Below are 19,832 nucleotides of genomic sequence, written 5' to 3' on the forward strand. Positions count from 1 at the left end.
TATTTCAGCTTTGGTTCTAAACTGCATAGGATCTCTAAATAAAATAGCTCTCAAAATGCCATCCGATTAGGAAATTGGCCTTTGACTTCACAGTTTCTAATATTCTTACCATAGCAAGGGGATAAACAACTATTATTCCTGAGATACCTGTGAGAGGTTTTACAATGGAGTCAAAATTTTGCTTTTCCATTAATTTGGTTGACTTCCTTTGAAATATTTTTACTGATATGCCCAAATGGTAAGCAACAGATTTACTGTTTTGATTTCATATTAGAATATATTTTCAATTTTAGCGTTATTTATCATCTTTTTATAGAAACTTTCTTCTTCTATTACAAATTCTTCCTGATAAGTATTGAAGGCATAAATCCTCCTTCCTGTTAGAGAAACAGTTATGAATGACTCTAAGCTGTTTTTCAATGTATAGCTGAGGCTACTGCTTTTTTGATTAGTGCCTATTGATTAAGATTCTGGTGGAAAAAGACTGAAGTTGTAAATGAATGCAAGGTGCTTCAGGAAGGATTCTATTTGTGCCCATCTGGGTATCCATATGAATCGACAGCCTTAAGAAAATTAATTTTATTGTAGTGGGCAAGAGCATGATTATAATCTGGATAAGGCATACATACAATTTAAGATTTATTCGCAAAAGCAACCGGCAAAAATTGACTCAACTAAAGGGAGATCTTTCTGGGCCATGCAATCTCTATGCTACATTGCTCTTGCTTATGGAAATGAAAATGTACGTTTTTCTATCCGCTCTACAATGATTTAGATGTGCCCAGATCTACAAAGTAAAAAGCAGTACACGCGGCGTTGGTTGTCTGACAGAGTACTCATAATAACGTGGCACGAGCCGCGACGTGAGAGTAAGCAGACAAATACAATCTCCTCTGAGAGGGGTTTCTGTACTTACAACCTTCAGGATACCAATGTCTATGGAACGGCTGCCTGTATAATCACGGTTCCTCCTCCTCATGTCTCGTTGAACACTGACTTACCAGTACATTAAATGCGTAGCCTAAATTACCCTTTCTATCAGCAATTATTACTTTTGCTAGAGGGTTGTAGGATTAAGAACATTAGGGGAAGTGGATTATCAGACAATGTGGTGCACTCTCTGGAAAAAAATGAGATTCTTTGTTTTAAAGAACGAATTTGTAAGTAAGAAAAAGCTTCCCAAATATTGATACAGTACAGACGGAATGATTTGATTCATTCACATTAGCTGCTTAAATGACTCTAGAGATATAGGTTAGCAGATGGCATGTTACTTAACAAGGCTTCAGATAGCAGATCAAGATGCAAAACTGATTTGGATGATAGCTGATAGCCTTTTTAAAACATTAGAATTGAGCTAATATACATGAACTAATGAACTACTATTTGTTCCAAAGTCTAGTACGGCTTTCAGAAAGCAGTTTGAAGGACTCAAATACTACCTCTATGAATTGTCTGAATTGTGGGGAAAAACCCACGTAATCTTTACTGACTCCTAGATTTGAAGTCCTAATGAGCTGAGGGCTCACTAGTGATGCTTGAGGAGCAACACACAGAAGAAAGACTCAAAGATGCTAACAACTCCAGGCTCTGCAGAGTAGGCAACCATTCACACAGGGCTTAAGAAATCTATATTAAAAAGAAGAAGAACTGGACAATCCGATGTCATGTGAGTGTCAGTAACGAAGTATTTAAGTTATTTTGTTGTACCTCAAGTCAGTTCATCAGACAAGCCTGAGGTAAAGTGTCGTTCCAATCAGAAGTATAGGCTAATGTCAGTAAGTAATGGAGCTCCAAATGAATTAAACAAAAGATCTCCAGCCCATGCAAGACAAGCTTGCAAGCTAAGAGCTCTACCTCCTGCACAGCTTGGATCCTCTCTACAACAGGACAACATACCACTGACGTGGTGTTGAGCAGAGCTGAGCTGACATTTAGGGAGCATCGAGGCAGGGACCACAGGTGAGGAAATACGGATGCAGTAGCTGGGCAGCAAGAAGAGCCACGCAGCTTGTGTTGAAGCCACAGCAGCCTCCTGCGACAGGCTGTAATGAAAAGGCTCCCCGGCACCGCGGTTACTCCCTGAAGTAGCTGATTTTTGGGGGGTGAAATGTAGACCTTGTTCATGTATTGCACTCCAGCAACCTTGGGCAACTGTGAGTGGCCAACAATGAAGGAAGAGAAAAAAAGTCTAGAATCCATTAGGCACTTATCAGACGAGGGCACAGCAGGGGATAAGAGCACTGTAAGGGATCCTTTAGGAATGTTATCCGACGCATTAATTCCTAGCCTACTCAAATGTATTTTCCTCCCCTTAAGTTCTTCTCTGCCAATTAATGTATCTTTGATCTAAATAGCTAAACTGGGTGTTTGGGAGTGGGAAACTGGTACATATCAAGGGACCCTGAACGATGCAATTTCGTATCCCGTGCATTTGAGAGGGGAAATGCGGAAGAAATCAAGAATTTTCAGAAGGCTCCCTGAGGTAATTGTTTGGTTTTTTTTTTTTTCCCCCCTGTCAACCACCCCTAGAGGAATGCTTATATTTCCTTATCTCACGAAAGCATTCTGTCAGTTCTTGGAACTACAAAGTGGACCTTTATGCAGTAGGTGGGCACACACACTGATAAAAGTGCTGATCCTGATCATCTTTCCTACGGAAACAAATATGATTCTGCATGCCTTGAGCATTGAGGAGTGTGGGAAACAGCCTCATAATCAGCCATCTATAGCAAATTGTATCATTGGTACCGTAGATCTACAAAATGAAAGATATCTTTGAAAGCAGATGGGCTAACTCCCCTGTATAAAAAGTCCAATCATATACAGAGGCTCTACAACTACCTTCAAATACATGCTGAATATCACTTCATATTTCATTTATTAACACCCAAAGGTCTCGCCTCTCTCTTACAAGTACTGCTGTGGAAAATGAAATCCTTTGGTTCTCCCAGCAGTTCTGCAGCTGCTTGTACAGCATCAGCAGCTGTGCCAGGTAGACATAGATTTACTCGACCCATTTCATAGAATCATAGAATCATAGAATCGTTTAGGTTGGAAAAGACCTTTAAGATCATCCAGTCCAACCATTAACCTACACTACCAAGTCCATCACTAAACCAATCAAGGGTAGACTAGACTAAACCATGTCCCCAAGTGCCACCTCTGCCCGTTTTTTGAACACTTCCAGGGATGGGGACCCCACCACCTCTCTGGGCAGCCTGTTCCAATGCTTGACTACCCTCTCCATGAAGAAATTTTTCCTAATATCCAACCTAAACCTCCCCTGGCGCAGCTTGAGCCCATTTCCTCTCATCCTGTCGCTAACTACTTGGGAGAAGAGATCAACACCCACCTCACTGCACCCTCCTTTCCATGAGCCGTATCCTCCAGTTCCTCCAAAGGTATTTCTAAAGCTGGTATCAGATAAGTCTCTCAGATCTGGTTGTTTGATGTGAAAAGTCAGCAAGTAACATAACGCTTTAGTCAGAAGTGAGCGGTGTTTCTAAGATTTTTGTTTTCTGAGAGCAAACCAACAGGAACGCCATCCTCTCTGGACTGGAGCTGGTCTGTTATTCCATTTTTGGAAAGGCGTATTTGTCAGGAGTGAGCGTGGTTCTAGGAAAGCACGCTTTTCAGAAAAGAACTGTGTTCTGAAAAACGTGTGGAAAAGAGTTTCAGAATTACCAATATGTGCTGTTTGACAACATGGAATGCAACAGCTCCATTTAACTTGAAAAAGCCTGTTTTGCAATCCAAGTTAATCGGGATGAAAAGGTCAGAACTAAAATATGTTGCAAAATGATTGAAACAAAATTTGATTCACCCAAATAATAGGTTTTTTCTTTAAATGTGTTAATTCCACACATGTTTAGAATTTTGATTACCAGTTTAAACTGGAAAATTTCTCCATCCTTAATCTTCCCTGTGACAGAATAACCGTTTCCCAATCCTTGGTAATACTCAGGTTCATTAATGCATAACAGATCCAGGGTAAAGCTTCAGCGTTCTTCATCCCAGGACACTCCGAATCAGACACAGCTGGGACTTGAACCCAGATCTATTCTGATTAAATGAAATTTGTCAATGAAAAACAGGTTCCTCAAAGACGTTTTCAACAAAGTCTAATGAGAACCATCTATTGAGGGACATCCTCCTGTGACCAGAGTTTTGAAAGCTGCAGACCTCTCAAAATCAAACAGAAAAGCAATTTTTCCATTTTGGAACCCCAGTTCAGTCCTGCAATGATTAACCCCTCATCCTTGCGAACCTTTCCTTCTAGTCGGCTCACATTTTATTTCAGCTAAAATTACTTTCATCCTTTATCAGCTTGCCTGTACGAATTTGTGCAGCAGCTGCTGTGTCCATTGAAGAGTGAGATTCATGTGAATAAAATAGCTCTGACCCTCCGAGTCCTTCGTGTCTGAGATAAAAACCCACTTCCGCATTTCCTTAGGGATTGTTTTACCTATCTCTGTCCAAACAATAAATATCAGCAAGAAAAGCAGCGACATAACTCAGGTGTTGAAGGAAGCTAAACCCTTTCTTAAACATACTGCCAGCTTCAGAAAAATGGTTTCTCTGTTTGTTTCTTTCATTCAAATTGCATGGATAAAAGGACCTCTCGCCAGCCAGATCAAGCTGTGCCAGGGGGCTTGTGTTGTAGCAGGAAAAAAAAACACTTCAAAAAGGCAGCAGGGCTCATATTCCCAGATTGCTCCCTCCTTCCTGGGCAGAAAAAAAGACTTTTCTACCACTGGGAAAACCTGCAGATCGGTCACCAAACTCCAGCTAGCCCCACAGCGAGCCCTGTGCCGGCGTGGGCTCCAGGACCGTGGGCTCCAGGACGCCAGGACCGTGCCTTCCTCCTCCACTGCTTGCTCTCCCTTTCTTCATTTCACTGCCAGCTACAGCCTCTGACTGAAAGATCAGCGGAGCTGCTACGATACGAAAAGGAACATTTCTTACATGTGTATTGTCTTTGTATGACCGATAACGTTTCCAAGAAAAACTTCTCTGACGGCTAGAGCTTTGCAATCCTGAATGTTTCACGTTTTTGCTTTTTGGAAAACAAGTCCCCTGCAGTTACAATATGTATAATTTAAACCAAAACACAGTAAATTCCCTAAGTAATTACTGGAGATGGCAGTAACAAAAAAAAAGAAAGTCAGCATTTTCCACTGTGCTTATCTTTCACTCTATTTACATTTTCAATATCCAACAAGGAGCTGGGTACATTTTCAGATTCAATTTCCAGTCACCTCCACACCGGTACACAAGAGGAACTGTCTGCAACAGAGCTAGCTTCGTGTCTGAAAGCAACTTGAGCTACCAACTTGCCCGCAACGTCTTCAACACTTAATTGAGCCTCTTTGGACAAGTCATCTCCACGTTGCTTTTACTTTGTAAACTTTTAAACAAAACTCACTTGATGTCAGTTCACCCCAACGTGGTTTTCTCTACAGGGAGGACAGCTCTGTGCTTGTTCGTATAAGATAGTTCATATAAGATGTGTATAAATCTACATCAGTAGTACGAATCCACATTAAAAATAGGTGCAGCGGGACTGGGTTTTGGAAAGACAAGCGATATCGTGGCTCCTTGGGAGAGGTGGAGGGAGCACGTTGCCCAAGCAATTATTCTTCACATCTCCTCAACCCTTCAAGTCCCCGTGTCACCGGACCCAGGGAAGCAGGGTAGACACCTGGGCAGAAGGGGAAAGAGAAGCAGGCTCAGTGTCCCCAGGAATAAGAGCAAAGATCAAATCCTCTGCAGAGGCTGGGAGAGGCTGGTATAGGACAGCATTTGAGCAGACGCTCAGTTGAGACCTAATTGTTATTAAGTAATTATTACCATTCAGCAACAGTTAAACCTACTTTGCATGAGAATCCGTTATAAGAATGACAAAAAGCAGTTGTTACGGAATGAGCTTGAATTCATTCTTACAAATTTATGAAATAACAATCCTATCTATGCGGACCTCATTTACTAGCCGGTGAAACGAGCAGAAATAAAGGAAAGCTAATAGATAAATCCCCTAAGCAGCTCCAAAGAAAATGTAAAACTACTGCAAAACTGCATGAAATAAAAGGCGTTATTAGCTTAGAGTTTAGCCTGTCACTTTACAACGTGCTGATTTGAATATTGCAAGTTTTCCTTAAAAGTGGCAAGATAATAGAAGTAAAAATCAATAATGAAAACCTGTCCTAATTTGACCTTTTTTTCCACCTATAACCAAAAAACTTTCTAGATTGGTTTTGTTTGACGAATTCTGATTTCTCTTAAAAGGAATTCTCACAGAAAATTATCACTATCAATTAGCAATTTCCATCCCAAGCATCTGTAACGGAGCAAGCGCAGCAGTTCTCTGATGACTTTTTTTTATTAGCCCAGACAGACAGACAGTTGAGAACAGGTTGAGTTTCTGTAATTAGCACTGCGATAAGAAAAAAGCAGAAAATAATGAAATATTTATCAGAAGTGATCACTTGAGTGTGTCTGTCCCAACTCTTCTCTCTCTTTCACATTCGTTTGTCTTTTGATTTTATGTCGATGTGTTCAAACAGCACTTTGTTCCCTCTTTTGTTTCTGCACGTACTGTAAATCTCAGCTCTGCAGAGAAGGGCCACTCCATTCAGCGCTGCGTCCATTGAAGACTTTTTTTTTTTTTTTAAGCGTGCGGCTCTGTGAGCAGCGGAGCTAATGATACCTGGCTTCCAGCAGCTCTGCGTCTCCTGGTTGGGTTCTCTGACGTCTAATAAGGTGTGACTGCCAATTAAAGCCTTTCCTGTGGCTGACACGGCCCTAACGGCGCTGTCCCATGTGGATTCTCAGAGGTCTGATAAAGGTGAGCTCGTAGCACGCTCGCGCTTACAGTGAAGGAATGCAGGTACGCTCTCTCCTCTGCCTCTAGAGCAAAATACTTTCTGTCTTCCGAGATATTTCAGTGAAAATGGCCACGAAGCTCAAACGTGACTGAGGATGCTCAAAAGGACATACAAACACATACTGAGTTTCTTTGGGAATACGGGCTAAAAACTGCTGTTTCCACATGAGACTATATTTATCTCAATCAAAGGACTTACATCTGGAAGGTGGTTTTGCCTGAAGCGGCATTTTTTTTTTTTTTCTCCTTAAAATTGTTGGTGGATGGAAAGAGCCATCCATTAATCTCGTCTCGTATCATTTTGGCGGCCTGCTACTGCGTTCAGCAATCTATTCGTCACTCGTCCATTTAATTGGCAAGAGAATAATTAGCTCCCACATCTTAACTTCGCTGTATCATGGACGGCTTTGTACAGAAAGGCTTTGTTCTTCTACCCCCTGAGCCACAGCCTGTGCCAAAGCGTGCCCGTTCTCGGGCTTATCCAAGCCCGTGGATCGCGCTCCGGCTGGCGCAAAGCGAAGCCTTCAGCCTCTGCTCCCCCCATGCGCTGGTGTAAGGACGGGCTGGGGGCAGAGGAAGGGTGGGCTCAGGAGAAGCCCAGCCTTGCTCTGCCACACCGATGGCACCCTGCGGTTGTTTAAGCCTTGCAGCCACCCACCCGCCTTCACCCTCCTCGCCCAGAGCTGAGATTAGACACAAGGGAAGACCGAGCCCTTCCTCCTGCGGTCAAAATCACTGCTATTCATTGCCAAGACAAAATAAATTTTTTCCAAGTGTCATCAGTATAAACTTAACCTGGAACTGTAAAACACAGGGCCTGCTCCATCACTGCCCTGCTCTGTCACTCCCATGATTTCAATCTCTTTTAGTTTTTCACTCTCCGTACCATTAAATGGCATAAACAACAATTCCCGGATGAGAATTTTTTGGCTTCATCTAGTGCTCGCTCAAGTATCAGTGTCTTCAGTGACTTGAACAGACACTGAGATGGGCTTAAAAGAACACCAATTAAGTGCGTGGAGAACCAGCTCTCTGTTTTGCAGATCTGTAGCCATAAAAAAACCACAGAAAAATTGCAGCAGGGACCTCAATGAAAATTAAAAAAAAAAAAAAAAAAAAAGGGAAAAAATATGATAAATGATTACAGCATACATTTACTTCATGGGTTTTTGCAGGGGTTTTTTTTTTTTTTTTTTTGAGATTGGGGTGGATAAAATGGTAGCATCTAAACATTAAGATGTGACATAATGTTTATGAAATAGTATTTTTTTTTTTCCCCTGTCACTTCAGCGATTATATTTTCAGAGCCTTGCTTTTATTTTCTGATACCCAGGGCATTTTATACCATGTAGAAGGGTTCCTCACAGGGTTTCACATTTGCACAAATACAATAACAATGCTCTCTCATAGTTCAAGTCCCAGTATTTTGTGATGGAAAAGCTTGTTTATTCACACACAAAAGGCCATCCTGCTGTTATCAAAATCCCTCAGCTAAATGCTTCAGTAAAAAGCCTGCTGAAGAAAAAATAATAATCAAACTGTCCTGAATCCCTTGAGACTCTGGCTCCAAAGAGGTACGAACAAGAATGCTCCTTGAAAACGTTACAAAAAACACAAGTAGTCTCATAAAAACAACCGTGTTCTGTGTTGGAAGGAGATTTTATCTTGTAGAGGCAAAAACCATGGCTATTGCTTTCCTGTCGTGGGCTGTCATACTTCCAGAACGGTTTTGTTCTTCCTCAAGTACCTGATGTTTGACATGCAACTGGTGTGGGGCCGGAGAGAAGGGCACGGGGCAGATCCAGCAGCGCGGTGGCTCTGCCTTTGAGGTGGGACACGTTCCCACCTTCTTCCCTTGCCTGAGAGATGAGGAGGGTGATGGCGCAAGGTCCGGAGGCAGCAGGCGTGCACGGGCTGAACACGACACGGTGAGGACGAGAGCACGGTGCCCGTAGGAACAAGGTACCACATCCCGTGCAGGGCAGGTGGGAGGCGGAGATGGGTGAAGGTGGGTCTGAAGTGGGGCTCGGGGCAAAGCTCCAGGGAAGCAGCATTACATGGGCGGATTTTAAATGGTTGCTATGTCGAGAGCCTTACAGACATCCATGTTGGAGGAACAGGGGACATGCGTGACCTCCATACTTTGTAAGAAAAGAAATTTGTTTGAAAAGGAACCCATATTCTTTACACGTTAATGGACGATATTCAAGATTAACAAAAGTATTCCATACCAGACTATAACATTAAGAGACTACCATGAAACAAGTATACCTCAGAAAGTACCCCTTTGTTCTACCTTTTTTTTCGGTTACATCTGCTAGAAATAATGACTGCAGAATCTCTTTCAACAAAAGGTCATTTATGTCAATGGACAGAACACAGGGGATCAGATCACCTGCGGTAATTGCAAATTAATGCTCTACTGCTAATGCATTAACTACACAATATTGATCTACAATTGAATCATACAGGCTACTGTGAAGTGATTTTTACTTTAATATTTTTACGCTTTTATTGCTTTTTCCATAATGCATTTTCTCTTTCCACTGGAATTTTCTATAATTGTCTCCATTTTTAATTTCCTACAGCGAGATGACTTTGAAAAATGTATGTCTCTTTCAAAGCCTTGCAAAAATCTAACAAACCATCAGTGTGACATGGTAAATCACATACATGATGCAAAAGATGCAAAAAAGTCTGATATACATCTTATTTTGATAAATTGGGGCTCTAAAAAAAGCTTACTTAAATTAAAAAAAAAAAACAACTTCAGCCTCACTGGAAGCCTGTAGTAATGAATTGTACCTCAGAAAGATGCAGCTAGACATTTCTGGAGCTTTTGGTATGCAATGAGTGCAGGATTATCTCCATAAATAAAGTTATTTTTTTTAATTTCATGCCTGTACTGAAAAGGGATTGGTAGATTGGGGTATGTTACAAAAAAGTATAGTGCTATGGAATCAGCTGAAGAATGATTGAAATGTTTCAGCATTTTTAATGAAAAACCGAAAAACAAGTGGGGTCTTTTTGCAACTGTTTCTGAATTCCACAAAGTGGACGAATGCTCTATGAAATTGCTGTATAAAATTTTAATCCCAGCTACTACTGACTACAATGATCCAGTTTGTTTTCTATACCTGCTGCAAAACTTTCTTACACACCAACGTTTTGCCAGTAATGACACTAAGATGTTGCCCTCCATCTTCGAAAGGAGGGGCTAGAACACACTTTGAATACTGAAACTCTCCTCCCCAAACCATGCCCTAATCATATACCTGCTTCATACTGCTTGAGGTGGTTATAGCATATATCAAAATATGGCTTACCACCTGACTCCTGACTTGCATTCCTGTGTATGATGATTTCATAAGTGGAAAATAAAGCCCCCCATTTTAAAAATAAAAGCAATTGGAAAAAATAATGGAGAACTGATTGTAGGTGAAATAGCCGCAGAGGAAAACCTGATCCTGCTTTCAACAGAGGTACATTTATTATTCATAAACCTCTTCTCTAAGAGATATGCCACACTGCAATTGGATCAACTCACACAAAGCCTTCGTATCATCTTAGCCCATGAACGTCACCCTCTCATGGCAGAGAAGACACAAGGCTCTTGTCTAGGCAAAACGAAGGGAAGCCCAATGGCCACGCAACTGCTGTGCTCCCAGGCTCTCTGTCCATGGATGGGTCAACACAACCTGTGCTGCTTAGTGTTGTGAGACCGCTTTTAATGCTGGACGAAGCGACATTCCCCACCCTTTTAGAACACTGCTAACGAGGAAACATCCACACGCTACTCTGCGTAACAGGGCGGCGATAGCAGTGGCAGTACCCGCTCCCAGGTTTTGAGACCACTGCTCATTCGGCACAGCGGAGCGCAGAGCTCGCTCCAGCACCGCCACAGCCCGGGCTGCTCACTTGCTGCCTCTGGATCAGTCATGAGGTGCCCTCGTGGTTTTGGAAATGTGACGTAAGGCCACAAAATGTGCATTACTGTGTCAGTCCAAGTGTCTATTCAGCACCATCTCCAACAGTGTCTAAAGCAGGTTCTTAAGGCTATGGGACGCATACATAATTCCCCCAGTACAGTCCTACCTTCTGCCTACTTAACTCAGGGACTTGCTATGTAGTGAATCTTAATATACTGAACCATTCAGTAGATCAATTTATTTGATGCTATCTCCAAATTCTGTACTTGCTCTGTATTTTGGTACGGAGAAAGCAGAAGTGAACTGTCAAAGCTGCTAGGATACGCAACAGAGGGTTTGACTGTTGAAGATGGAACAACTTGGGCATTTGATACCAAGGGCATGTGAGAGAGAGACTGGGATTCAGGGAGAAGTATATAGCCAGCTATTCGTATGACCTTGATAAGAAGGAAAACAACGGCAATGGTTCTCATAATCCTAATTAGGTTCCAAAGATGACCTGTGAAGATGAGGCTGTCTTCCTCTGTCTATCACAACGCATCTTGCCTGACCAGCAAATAAAAGTTTCAGTCTAGTCCTGGTCAAGTGTATTTCTTATAGGACTATCTATAGAGATTACTCATTTCCCTCTCCCTTCCGTTTGCCTTTCCGAAGATGAGGGAAAGACTTATGGCCTGTACTCCCAATCTTGCATGACGTTTACTAAAGGCTTATTTTTAAATAAATGTAATTGAACTAGTTCAGACCCTTACCTACACAGCAGCTTTAGAATCCATTTATGTCAGATTAGTTTAAATGACTTCCCTACTTTAGTGAAACAGAAATAAGCCACTCAAACTGAGGATAGACTTGATCCAGAGGAGTTTAAAATCAGTTCTAGAGGTGATTTAAGTTAAACTGGTGAAGCCTAGGGACAAGAAAAGAGTTTTTTCACCACCTCTGAGAAAAATCTGTTGAAAAGAAATTGTTCTGTAAAGGGCAGAAGACCAGTATAGATCCAAGTCATTTCTGGAAGCTGGTTCCAGAGAACTTGATTATTACTAAAAAGAAAACAATAATTAATGTTTGGTAAATCCAGTATTCTTTCTCTTAAGCACTGACTGGGATGTCTGCCTTAAATTATATTTCAGAATTTCCCATTACCATTGGCAAACCAGCAAAAAAGAAAAGAAACAGTAAAAAATAAACAGCTACACAGTCTATATAAAGGAAAAGTGCATAAATGACATTAAAAAAATTCATTTTCAGTCATCCAGACATAGATACAGCAGACGTAGAACAGAAAATCATTCCACTCTGTGCGGTTCAGATCACATAACATTGTTACAGACAAAGCCATCAAAACTGCAGCTCTATTAGCAGTAACAAATGAAATGCATCTACAGCACTGAAAACATTCCCTTGCCAATCCTGCTTTTTTTGTAGACAAATGCTGCTCTGTAATGTGTACCGATACTTAGTATTTATATGGAAGAAGCTCTCAGACCATTGTGTAAGAACGGTAGATCTTTTGCCTGTCCAGGGGAAAAGAAGAGTTTGAAGCGTTCTAATACAAACTAAAAAAATAGTAAATGATATTAATAAATCCAAAGAACACAGTACATCTATAAAAAAGCAGTAGCCTTCTACTTCAGCTCCCAGAGATGCAAACTTTGATGTGCATTAAAAAAACCAACCAAACCAAACCACTGAGTTGGCCTATTTTTTTTTTTTTTCCTGAAACATAGCAAACAAATGACTAATCTCAGCAGTCACCGTAGCTGTGCAGAAAGGATGGTCACACTGAATCTAATTTTAATGTCAAAGTGAATTGTGGGAATGAAACCACTCCAATCATCCCATGGAGTGACACAAAGCCGATATCCACAGGATCCGCAGCTGCTGTTGTCTGTGATGGGAACTACAGATAAAGGGGATGAATATCTACCAGAACGTAACAATATATAAGGGAATAATATAACATCACCACCACCTGCTCCTGATCAGCCATTCTAACATATATGCTGCAACGGTGCCCTGACACGCCTGGTAGAGCAGGTAAGGGGCTGATTGCCAGCCAATTTCCTGGTGCCCATAATAACAGGCCACCAAGGCTTCCTTCCATGACAGGGACCTAACGAACCCTGCCAGTCCGGGCAGGACCTCAAAGCAACCCATCAGGTGATGTAAACAGACTCAACCACTGCATGCAGTCTGACAGCTCGCTCCAATGCAATGGGAGTTGCAGCACCATATGCAGGAAGTACAGCTCTGCACCTCTGGTTCCAATAAACATCCTTAAAGGGTGCAGATGCCTGGATAGACAAGAATTAGTTTAAATTGGCTCGCAGCGGGACTAAAGCAGTGCTCTTTGAAATCCCTCTCCCCTTGAAAAGGCTCTTTGCAGAAGACAAAAACTGAGAATAAAGGAAGATCAGATAGCTCAAGCTTAACTCTGTGTCAACCTTGTTTGGATGACAAGGGAGAGATGTTTAAAGTTTAAATCCTATAGGTCAGATTAAAAAAAGTGGTAACCTACTCATGGCTAGCCTTTTCCCAGATTGGTGTTGTGACACCCAAAGTCTTCTTTTGGCAGCTTCTCCTCCTCCATCTGAAATGAATGTCTCTTAGCAAGAAGCCTGAAGCCAAAACCATGAAAATTCCTTTCAGTGGTATAAAACCCCCACTATCCTAATGCTTGAAAGGAAGACACATTATGGTTTTAATTGCCGTTATTTTAATAATAATGTTTTAAAGAAAGAAAAGGTACCTGTAAAACAGAAGCCCCACTGTGCAGAAACTGGAGCCCACTTTCAGCAGAATCGATGCCTCCAGTTGCTAAGATGGGAAATCCTGGGAGAGCACGGGCTATGGCAGACACTGCACGGAGGGCGATGGGCCTAATAGCGTTTCCTACAGAAAACCAGAACGTTTTTGTTAGCAACATCAGAACACACCCTGATGTGGTGGTAGGAACCTCAGAAACTAACACCTGATTCCGAGATGCAGAGGTTACATTCATTTATAAATTGACACCAAGTTGGTTTCAAGTGGTATCAATACTTGTAAAGTATTACGGATTTGGCTGAAATAAAGAAAATCGCAGAAACATTTGGATAAACATTGCAAAGCTGGCTTGAATGTTTTAGCTGATGCTCAAAACAAAGACTAACAATGTCTGAGACAGAAAGCAATACTTTACCATACAGTACACTGTAGACAAAGAGATCTATGTTTCTATATAAAGAATCAGGTTGATTTTTTTGAATGTAGATGTCCAAGTAAGAAGGAACATCTCATTTATTTATGTCTGACTAAAAATTGTTTAAAAGCGCCAGTTCACCGCACTTGACATTTCATATATTATTTAATATGTTTCCCCTTTGAATGCTTGTAGATTTGGCTAATCCTTTAAGTAAGCCCCCTTTAACTATTAACACGATAGTCAGAAGCTCAGAAGAATAAAGTATATTCATTTATGGTTCTATCTCCAAGACCGGAGCTTGCATTTTCAAATGGTATATTGAGGTTGAGTCAGACAACTCCCTGCTACATTTAGAGGAATTATGATTAAAGTCTCAATACACTGCGTCTGCAATGCATCTGCTTTGGCTACATCCTGTTGATGGTATGCAAGTCTTTAAAATATGCATACAGATGCTGCTCATTAAATGACGGATAGCATAGACAGCTGACACTTGCAGTTATTTATTTTTTAGGCTAGTAGCAATTTCTCTAGATAACTCCCGTATTCTTAAAATTTCTACTTAATTTAGAGAACCTCTAGGATAATTTTATGTTATCATTGGACAACACCACAGTAGTGTAAGGGAGGGACACACCGCTCCCAGAGGAACCGGCTGGCTGTCAACCTGTGTAAGGAAGTGCTAGAACTTTTTTTTGTACTTTATTAAGTAACTTGGGGAAACACCATGACATGAAACACTTCTGAACACCCTCCATGGGTATTTTTATAACTTTTAAAGCTTTGAACTTCTGCAAGAGCAAATAACCAAACAGGAAGAGAGAAATGAAAGCAATGCAATGAACAAAGCAAGAGGAAGAAGAAACCACAATTCGGCAGGGTGGGAAAAGAGCCCATGCGGAAACAGTAGCTGCTGCGTCCCGCACCCCTGACCAACATCCTCATCTCCTTCAGACAAAACTTCTTCTTCAACCCAAACAAACTGTGCTGCCATTCTTTCTCTACCCTTTCTGAGACAGAAGTACTGCAGTCTGCTGGCTGGATTTTTAATCTAAGAAAGTCTTTAGTAAAGGATAAGTTGCTTTTTCCAAGCAGCCCTGTCTCACTGAGCCCAAAACCTACCCTCCCTCCAGCGTCCCCATCTCAGGCAGAGTTCTACTGGTCTCCATGAAGGACCTACTGTTCTGCTCTCTAGAAAGAGCCTCTGCCTTGCTTGTGCATCAGCTAAGACCTCCCTGGTCTAGCTGGAAGGGTCAATGAGGAGAATGATACCAAGTTTGGGTCAAAAAACCCGTCATGTTTTGCTTTAAATAGGACAGCAGCACTGTCACTTTGTCAAGGAGCTGTTTTTTCAAGGTAATTTTCCATTACAGAAAGCTGAAATTTGGTTTGTCTTTTAACCATTAAAAACACTCCGTCTTCAGCTCACATTGCCTTTTGCAACATAGCACTGCACCGCACTGTAACCCTGACAGACAACACTGAATTCACAGGAGACCCTGGCCCATCGGTATTTAAACACATTCACACCCAAAAGCTCAGCAAAGCAGCCTCTATTGACACCTCCTCTGGATTCAGCACAAAATTATCTTCTTGGGCAATGACAACTTCTGCTGCCTCAGGATAGACACCTTCTCATTGTGTACTTAATAAAACACCTCCTCCTCCTTCGTAGCTGATCTCTGCACCTGAGCAAAAACCAGAAGACTCCCCATCTGATCAGACAGACTCTTCCACCTGCCATCAAGACACACCAGATGTTCCTCCATGCCCATGCTAGGGATCAGGACAGCTCACAGGCTTTACACAGATACTTCTTGCTAGTTTAACACAGACTACATAGAGATACCATGTTTTCAGCATATACACTTTCATTTGCATAAATGGACAGCCTAACCCAAGACGCGGTCTCAGCGTGGTTTGGTGAAAACTAGAGCCTGGTTCATAAAAATTAGAAATCTCACCAAAACTGCCTTAAAGAATCCAAGATCACAGCAGAACAGATCACAGAAAGGAGCTGGAGCTGAACAGGAACTTTCCACAGCACACTAATGACTATTTGCCACCATTTGAGCTACATCAATTGTAACGCATTTGAAAGGAACAGAATGATTCTCTGAAAGAGAATGACTGCTAGTGTCCGAAGAGCAAATATTACGACAGAATTGATGGTCCAGTCTTAGAGAAGGACTTGAGACAAAAAAAAAAAAAAAAAAAAAAAAAAGGAACCGTGCTGTTTGCTCTCATGGATTTATTTCTAAAGCTTTTCGGAGGGCATACATGCCAAGACATACACTACACAGCCGAAACCATTGAAAATAATCTCATCGAAAAACACTAGCTCATGAAATTCTTCAAATATTCAGTGTTTGAAATTGAGGCCACAGGTAAGCATCAGACTTGCTGTATTGCTTTCAGGCACTGACACAGCTGCTCCAGAATCTCACCGTGATGAGGTAGTTATTTTTTAGAAAGGTGAAAGAATACAGATGCTGGTAACTCTGAAATCATGTGGCTAGAGGGAAACTTCCTCCCAGTCTGCATGAGCTAAAAACTGACATCTGCCTTGAGGCACGAAGGTTTATATTCTTTTAACCCCAACGTAACTCTGAGAGTTTGCATTCAATCAGTTTTTAAGGCTTATAGACCCTTGACCTTAATGATATCTTGTAGCAAAGAGTTCCATAAGAAAATATTTCCAGAATATAATTGTTCCTTTCTTCAGTCTGATTGAATTAGCCACCTTCTCACTTAAATGACTGTCTCTGTACAATGGTCAGTAGAGGAAAAGGAGCAAATGACAGTTTATTTAAGGTTTCAGCACAATAGGTAATCAGAAAGGCCTTCATTCAGCCCAAAGAAATCAAGCATATGATTTGATGAAGCCTAGCAGAGATGGCAACGAGACTTAGAATTTATTATGGAACACAGGTACTTTTTAGTACTAGCTGCACTTGATATTCATAATACGAGTTATTACTTACATTTGGTGATTAGTAAATTAGTGATAAATTGGTACGATCGCAAAAGTATTCCATTCATCTATAATTCACCCAAATGAATTTAAAAACATTTCAGGAGTGCTTCTGATGAGAGTAAATAAATGGCTCTAATGACAATCAGAGGGTTGACTGAGGTGTCACTATTCATCCCAGCATTTTTTTCTTTAGTCTACAGATTACAGAACAAGCACATCAGAAGGTGCAGCCATTCTCCCGTGCATTTCTTGATCAAGAGTTCAGAAGCTTCCTCTTCCGTAATAAAAGCTGCTGGTCCGGAATACAATGTGATTTACTTGTGACAGAGATCCTACTGCCTAATGAAATGGTGAAACAATCTACCAGATGAAAGCTAAAAAAACCCCAAAGAAAGAATACAAACAATAGTGATGCCAAGCTATTAAAAAAAATGGCAAACAATGAAAAAAAGCAAACGAGCATTGAATTTGACCTAGACTCTCTATCTTCTTGCATTTTCGTATGAGTGCCACAGGAAGGTAATAAATTCCATTACAGAGATTTGTGGAGAAGGACTTTTTAAAAGGTTGAAATAAAGGAGATTTAATGCCAAATTTTAAAAGAGCTGTAAGTAGTAGTGGGAATTTGCAGAATGTTGTCTGATAAATCCAATGGTATTTAAGAAGCTGAGGTCCAAATCAAGCATGCATTTGAAAGACAGCTCACATGCTAAAAAATAAGCATCCACCACATACTTCGACATGTTGGGACCTGTAATTCCACTAGTTAAGCACCCGTAGCTGGGGAAACTGCTGATACGGTACTCTCTTGGTAGTAGCATTACAGCTGCTGCCAGATGCTACATGTGGCTATCATTTACCTTGCTGTAAAATAATGAGATTTAATGAACAAAGTCCATTTATCCAGACCTCAAGCAGGGGAGTGAGATTTGAAAATGAAAGACAGAAAAATACCTGGTGGAGATGGCATGCTTCTCTATGTTGAAAACTACTCTTTCAAGTCTCTCATTAATTATGGAACAAATACTTGCTATTATATAAAGATTTAAACAATGAAATAATTATATGATGCAAAAGTCCCTGACCTTTTTCTTACCTTAAACCAAAGAGTTTTGGGTTTTGTTTTTTTTTTTTTTCTTCTTCTTGTTTTTTAATAAAGAGTCAGATTTTTCATGACTATCAAGGACTGCAGTCAAGGAAATCCAATGGGCAAAATACAACATGAAGGAGAAGCAGAACATACGTCAATCAAATGCCTCTCCCTCATCAGCGCAGGTAGGCAGAGCTGCCCTTGTCCTCTGAGGATAGCAGACTGATGACAAACTGATGAGAGGTACTGTACCTACTTATTTGTTTGATTGTTTGTTTTTTACTTAGGAAGTAAAAAACCCTTTACCAATGCCAGAAGACACATGTTTTATTACGACTTCAGAAGTCCTTGGAGTCCCCAAAGGACTCGATCCTGTCAAGCATCAAAAATGTTCACTAGATTGAGACCTGAGAGCTAAACTTAATGCCTTCTTCAAGGAGAAGCCTGGCATTAAACTTCAAGCAACCCAGTAGCTTTGGGAGTTCCTAGCAGAAACAATTCAGATCTTGATCCCAGTGATCCACCAATGGGGGGGAAAAAATACAGTCTCAGAAGTCTCGAATACTGGGCTACATTCTCACTTGCAACGTATTGCACCAACGTGGTGGCTTAAAGTCTTTAACACGTATTTGCAGCAGCTCTAAATGGGCCTTTAGGTAAAGATGATCCATGCCCATTAAAAAACAGCCAGCAGAACTGAGGTGAATCAATTCAGACTGATAATACTGAGCCTGAATCTTGAAACAGTCTGAATAGTCTTTATCCAACTCTTTATCAACAAAAGAAATACATTTAAAAGGAAACCAAGCTCTCACACCTTTGGTTAGTAGATGACTTAAAAGCAAATTTTTGTATCTATGGTTACTAGATGGAATAAAAATGAATTTGGGTCATAATTCTCCCCATTCTGTGCATTGTAAAGTAAAATTAATTTTTAATTTGCATTATATTATATTATACCGCAGTTGTTCTTTACAAATTTAATATCAGATTTAAACCACAGAGACTAAATATTACAAAGAAAAATTAGCTGATACATTATTTTTGATTAATAAATTACTGATAAAGTCTGTGCTGCTAAAAAAAATGAAACCCCAAAATCTAAGCAACATCACCCTGCCTCCCTCTGTAAATACATTCTCGGAAGACAGCTGACATTGTTATCTCCCTGACTGTTAAAATTAATAAAGCTAATGACAAAAGAAGCCAATGACAGCAAATACCAGACTTGGGTGAAAAAGCATTACATAAGGGAATTGGCCTGGGAAAGTTCAGGCATTGTAGATGATCAATCCAACACTGCAGGAAGTAACTAGATAGAAAAGTTTGGGAAAAAACCCACAGAAAACATAATCCTTTGTTAAGACATTTTCTGCATAACATGTACGCTGCCTAGTACTGGTGATCAAAGTACCTTATACATATATACATATATCATCTGCATTTGCAAAAGTCCAGGGAAAAGTGCAGGTTATACACAATTCATTTGCATTGCGTTCCTTCGGATGGCAATTATTCTGTATGTTCTTTCTCTCTCCCACCTGTAGGTGGCCACCATAAGCTACACTTATCAAATAACTCATTAGCAGGGTTTTCAATACTGTCATATCCAGATAATTAGCAATTTATTTAAATAACCAATTTCTGTGGAAATAATTGCCATGGAATGCCCTGAACCTACTTTTTATAAACTATAATAAAAGTGTTAAGATAATCCCTGACATTTGCAAATGCCATTAGTTCACCTTTCCTTTTGATAGTGCTAT

At 40.7% G+C, this 19,832-nt stretch overlaps 1 protein-coding gene across 1 annotated transcript in view; it reads right to left on the bottom strand.

The window, feature by feature from the left end:
- DPYD (dihydropyrimidine dehydrogenase) overlaps positions 1–19,832 on the bottom strand; it is a 351,478-nt gene that overhangs the window by 56,221 nt on the left and 275,425 nt on the right. The window contains exon 20 of the mRNA XM_075710934.1: positions 13,565–13,707. Coding sequence (XP_075567049.1) covers positions 13,565–13,707 — 143 coding nt within the window. The remainder of the gene's footprint in view (positions 1–13,564; positions 13,708–19,832) is intronic.

Source organism: Pelecanus crispus, chromosome 5 (genome assembly GCF_030463565.1).
Source record: "Pelecanus crispus isolate bPelCri1 chromosome 5, bPelCri1.pri, whole genome shotgun sequence".
In the NCBI taxonomy this organism is placed as follows: Eukaryota; Metazoa; Chordata; class Aves; order Pelecaniformes; family Pelecanidae; genus Pelecanus; species Pelecanus crispus.